We start from the raw sequence: 5,813 nt of genomic DNA, 5'->3' as shown, positions 1-5,813 counted from the left end.
TATACCATCTTTCATTTATAATTATACATACACAATGTAAAGGTCACTTCAGGCACCAAAAGACCAGATTACAACATACATGTAAGCAGTGGCCAACAAGATTTGATGCATATTGTATGCCAACAGTTTTCTAAAGCTATGACAGAGCCATACAATAAAGGATATGGTAGATACATATAACTTTTAGTTGCTAAAACAATTATAAAACTTCAGCATACAAATATTATTGATTTAAACTTTTTGTATCATAAAACAGTTTGTGCTTTCCTATATTTAGCACCAGCCAGTTTCTGTTCTCAGTTATGTTTATGCTTGTTTCTAGCTATCTTTGGTTAATATTTTCAAGACCATTTATGAAATATATTTTAGTTCCAAGCCTAACTCGTAAAGTTGTTGTTAAGATAGATGGCTAATGTATAATTTAATACTGTTTGAATTTTTTATTAGAAGATAAGAAGTAATTTGATTTAGTTTTACTATTTCACTAAAGATTTGAAACATACTTATTTTTACCTCATTACAGCAATATATATTTTGCTGTTCTATTATCCAAATAAAAATGAATATTCTTTACCTTTTTGTCTTAGACCCTGTCCAAAGTTCTTCATAACAAGTATCATGTAAACAAACACAGCTACTCTTACCACCAATGCAAAACTTCCACACAGATAAATACAATTTCTTAAGTTTGTATCCAGCTCCTTACTGGTGTGTGCCTGAACCAAAGTATAAATAAAGAAGTCAGTGACAATACAATGTCAGAAAACAAAACTGAAAATATAATCATAAGTCTAAAAGTACATTTACAACAAAGCAGAATGTCATTCTTTAACAAAAGATAAGATTTTTTAAATTATTGTATAAATTTACAGCTTTACTGAAAAGTTACTATTAGTTATGGTTTGTATTTTCGTGGAACACTCCTGAAGAAGCTGTAAATACAGTACAAAGCTTTGTAAATATCTCATGTAAATAACATCTTGTGTCACTGCTTTCTAAAAACTGCAGTAATTATATTTGTGCTAGTAATGGATGAGATTCAAATATTTTTTATATTGTCTAAAACACTATATTTTGTTTTATTCTCTCACGGCTGGTTTACCACCGGTAAACGGGATAACACTGAAAATACACCATTGCTATACGTGTTGCCTGTAGCACCATGGGTCTTGTTTACAGTGTAAATTGTTCTGATAAAGTGAGACTAACTATCCACATGTATATAATCTGTGATGTTTGTGGCACATAAAACATAGAATCAGTAGGTTATGTATTAAAAAACTTCAAAAATGATAAGTCTGAAATTTTATAACTCACTTTTATCATTTCATATAAAACATATGCAGGTTCAAAAAAGCTTGTTCCCAGGAAGATCCAGACCATCACTTTTTGTTCAAAACGCATCTAGTAATGAAAAAATGTCATACATTTACTACACAATGAAATAAAAACATATATTTAAAATAGCCATCACTATAATTGTTGATCTCCTATGTAGAAAGTAAATAAATGTCTATAGATTGACTTGACGGACATACCCCCTCAAACTTTTTTCAGAGTGGGGGGAAGGGATAAAAACTGACTGTGTAAATAAAAACTTTTGTGAAATTAACAAAATGATCTAACCAGCTAACTTGTATATTGATAAGGTTTAAATAATCCTTCTGGGGATTCCCTCTCAGCTGAGTTACAAAGAAGGGCTGGTAGCTACCATAGGAAACCCTCCAAAAGTAAGCATTGCTTGGTGAGGAAGCACTTTCCGAACAAAGATATTTGAATTGGTTAGACACGAGGAAATATAACTGATCTTATACATGTTATCTAAAGACAGATGGATAAGAGGGAAATTCTTTAAACAGTATGATATGTTAGGCTTCTATGTACACGTGAAAAGAGAATAAATGCTTTTGGTACTATCATGGCAACAGCCTTTGCACAGGCTCTCCACCCCCAATAACCCCATCAAGGTTCTTCCAGTAATAATGCCCAATTCAACCGAATACAAGTTGCATCTGTTGTTGACACTTTTCAGATGACAAGGGAAATTTACCAAACCAAAATTCCCACCTTTTCTAATTTATATATTATGTTATATATTAAACATTATAATAATATTATGATAAATAATAAGATATTTATTATACGTCAAACATTTAAAAAAAAATTAACAAATATTTAGTAGGTCTATTTTTTAAAGTAACTCCAGGTTAAGTAGTTAGCACACATGATCACCTACAAAAGTTGTAGTATTTTCAAAACGAGACCCAAAACTCGAGCGGTTTCGATTAGTTGACTACTCTTCTTCATGAGAATAAAGGAGAATAGTCAACTATTCGAAAGCGCTCGAGTTTTGGGTCTCGTTTTAAAGTAACTGTCATCCAGTAAAACTAAAAATGCAAAAATGTTTTTTAGTTTATTTATTCATAATGGGCTAGCTGTGCTCTGCCTGCCACAGGTATTGAAACCCCATTTTTTAGCATTATATGCCCTCAGACTTACCACTGATCCACAGGGGACATAAAATGTGAAAATATACATCTCCACACTGCTAGGCCTAATATTGGCCCTTTAAGACTAGCTGTATTTATCATAATAATAAGCCCTGAAACCTAAAAGTATGAAACCCCCAAGTAATTTTGGTAAAAATAATGAATTATTTCAGATTTTAATAACAATCAATAAATTGTATACTTATCTCTATCAAACTCTACACATTGTTATTAATTACTTATTCTAGCCTTTTCTTTGGTACTTATATTTCCCATAATGTAATAACAGCTTTGTTTACTAGTTAAAATGTCTGGATTTAGATTGTAGAAAATGCTCAGTTTGAATTTTTTTAAACATTCATAATATAAAAACAATTATTCTGAAGTTAATTTGTATAATGTTTTATAAGAAATTGCTACTAAGGCTGTCTCCCACTGTCAATAATTTTGAAATATTGAATATAGGGAAAGCAAATGACCACCAATTTTATTTGCTTGTATGTACTATGGTTTGAGAAAAACTGTATTACTTGTTTAATGGGTTGTTGGTTAACTGATTAGAAAATACCACTTATATCCAGGATATATTCTTCACTTCTTACATAGAGAACTGACTCTTTCTTTCTACGCCTATGTTCTTCCTGATTGTTATTTAATACAATGAAAACAATAATGTAATATCAAGAAGTCTAGATAGAAATGAATAAAAACCCTATAACCTGAGCTTTTCCGAAAGGTGGACCTTTCTTCTTCAGGGGCAAACTGTAATGTAGTATAAAGATACTCTGAAAGCAACACTAAGTAATATTTGTGATTACAATTTGCTCAACATCCATCCATATTTATTTTCATGATATAATATTTTAAACAAAGTTTAATTTTTGAAGTTATAGCCAAAATGATTGTTTTTTGGCCAGATTATGTTTGAATGAATATATAGAAACAGAATAAAATCCTTACTGCTAAAAATCCCAGGATGATCCATATAACAGAGAAGAAAACTCCTACTCCTAATACAACTCTCTCGAAAGTGTCAGTGGTGACAGCTCCATTCTTTAATACTAATATTATCATGCTACCCTAAAAAATTAATAAAGTTGTTAACTGCAGTGCACACAAAGACTAACCAAATACTTCTAAATACATAAAATGTCTGCATTATTATAATATTCTATCGTAAATACATTTTCAATCTTGTTTTACATTATTATTTCAACATGATATGCATGCTTGTGGTTTACATTTAGAGAGCTAAGCTTCAAATTTTAACTATGATTTACTAATGGAAACAGGAAAAAAACAGTTAACATTCAGGTCACATACTTATTGGTGGAGGGCTGTCACAATAATTTGCATGCGAGATGCAGTTGAATCAATCCACTGTAAGACATGTGGGAGCTTAAGCTTGTGACATGCTGAAAAACAATTTTGCATATAGAGTGCAGCACTGAACAAGGATAGCTATTTACGTGAGTGGAGGTAAAGTACCATATTAGAATTTGTACAAAGATTATATATGTAGTTCCTTGATTTTAAAATGTACCTACAACATACAGTGCAATAGTAACCAATCTGTGGTCAACATGGAGAAGAAACACATAAATAATAAACTATAAAAAAAGTGTAAATGAAGAATTTATGGTATATTATACATTCATAATGTAGTAAAATTCATTTGTGGCAATATAGTGGTACTAATAATGCTTGACTTACCTCCAGTTGTAAATCAAACTTTAAAAGAGTTGAGCACAAAAACAAGTTTTGACACATGTTCTGAAGAGCAAGATCAGCACCCACTGTTCTGTATATTAGATTCCCTGAAACATAATAGTTCCTGAAAAGCCAAATTCCTGCAGTAATCAAACAAGGAGACAAAACAGCTGCCAAAACCAGTCGAACCTGCACATTGAAAATTAAGATTCAATACGTTGCTTTTTAAACATTATATGAAGTTTTATGTTTTGAACAACAACAACGATTTTGAAGAAATGTGTTTAGCATGCTAAAACATTACAAGTAATGCAAATAACTTTAATTAAAAAACTAAAGAAAAAGTTTACAGACAAACATTTAAAATAGTTAGAATACACTCCCACAATATATATTACCACAAACGTGCATTGAACACTAATAATTTCTTCTCTTCAAGAAATCTGACATTCACTGAAAATTTTAAAATTTGCTAATTGTGTATATCATTTGTTGAATAGGTGTGAAGATCATGCAATAAAACCATTTACAGTCTATAAATGTTATAAACCTTTTTCACTTTTTGAATATAAACATTTCTTCAGTAGATATCCAAAAAAAGAAGGAAGCAATAAAGTTATAAACATATTTCTAGTTCATAAATGTGTTGTATGTTTGTAAACACTTCGACTTTACAACAGCAAGCATAGAGCTGATTATAACCTTGGACATTTTTATAAACACCTCATGTAAGGATGGAATGAGAGGAATAATTAATGGCAGATTTGTTTCTTGCTACTTCAGTTAATAATTAAAACATATATAAAAACACCAGTAAAAATCAGATAAATGTGGAAAAGCCCCCAGACATATGCAATTAGTAGAGACCAAGTTATGCCAGTAGCATTGCTTTAACCCTATCGCCACGGGTATCCTTTACTGTGCATGACACAAGGTTTTAGTGTCTTACATTCAAAATTTTATCAAACCAGTTTTTATTTATGTTATACCAATTACTATAGCATAAAATCTTAGCTAATAATCCATATATTAATAGTACATAAGTTTTAAGTTCTTAATTCTATAAGGCAATATTTTTAAAAATCTCGAATTTCCCCTAGTGTGACATACGTGACACATTTTCTCTTGGTATCTTCTCTTCTCTATTTTATCCACCACCCCTCCAGTAACTATGAAACTAAACATAAATTACTCTATAAAATCATCATTGCTCAAACAAACCATAATTTTTTATAGCCTTCAATTCTGTTTAGTTACAAAGATATCAAATAGAAAATCAGACCCCCTCCTGCCACACCCACCTGTCACATCCTCTCTTTCGGGACTTGTTAATAGTTCTCTCTTATGTTTAATTATATATTATCTATAACCAATAGAAAGCGAAGGTTTTAATCTATCAAATGACATATTATACTATGTTGTGTTCTAAACAGATAATTGTCAATTTCACTTGCAGAACAGGTTTTGTTCTCATGGGAAAGTTAACGACTAGCTTGGATGAATTTGTAAAGGCTCTTTTCGCATGGTTAGAAAGCCAGAAAATTGTGATTGTTAAAGGAAATTGTCTGCTTTTTGCATGTTATTATTCTATGTTCTTTGGTGCATTATTTAATT

The 5,813-nt window shown here is 30.7% G+C and overlaps 1 protein-coding gene across 1 annotated transcript in view; it reads right to left on the bottom strand.

The window, feature by feature from the left end:
* LOC106467732 overlaps nucleotides 1–5,813 on the bottom strand; it is a 36,611-nt gene that overhangs the window by 13,562 nt on the left and 17,236 nt on the right. The window contains exons 5-8 of the mRNA XM_022395920.1: nucleotides 4,203–4,388; nucleotides 3,450–3,569; nucleotides 1,318–1,404; nucleotides 575–716 (exon numbers count right to left, since the gene is read on the bottom strand). Coding sequence (XP_022251628.1) covers nucleotides 575–716; nucleotides 1,318–1,404; nucleotides 3,450–3,569; nucleotides 4,203–4,388 — 535 coding nt within the window. The remainder of the gene's footprint in view (nucleotides 1–574; nucleotides 717–1,317; nucleotides 1,405–3,449; nucleotides 3,570–4,202; nucleotides 4,389–5,813) is intronic.

The sequence above is a fragment of the Limulus polyphemus genome, unplaced genomic scaffold (assembly GCF_000517525.1).
Source record: "Limulus polyphemus unplaced genomic scaffold, Limulus_polyphemus-2.1.2 Scaffold2721, whole genome shotgun sequence".
NCBI classification, from domain to species: domain Eukaryota; kingdom Metazoa; phylum Arthropoda; class Merostomata; order Xiphosura; family Limulidae; genus Limulus; species Limulus polyphemus.
Note: the sequence above shows the minus strand (reverse complement) of the source record. Positions and strands in the feature narration are given on the sequence as shown.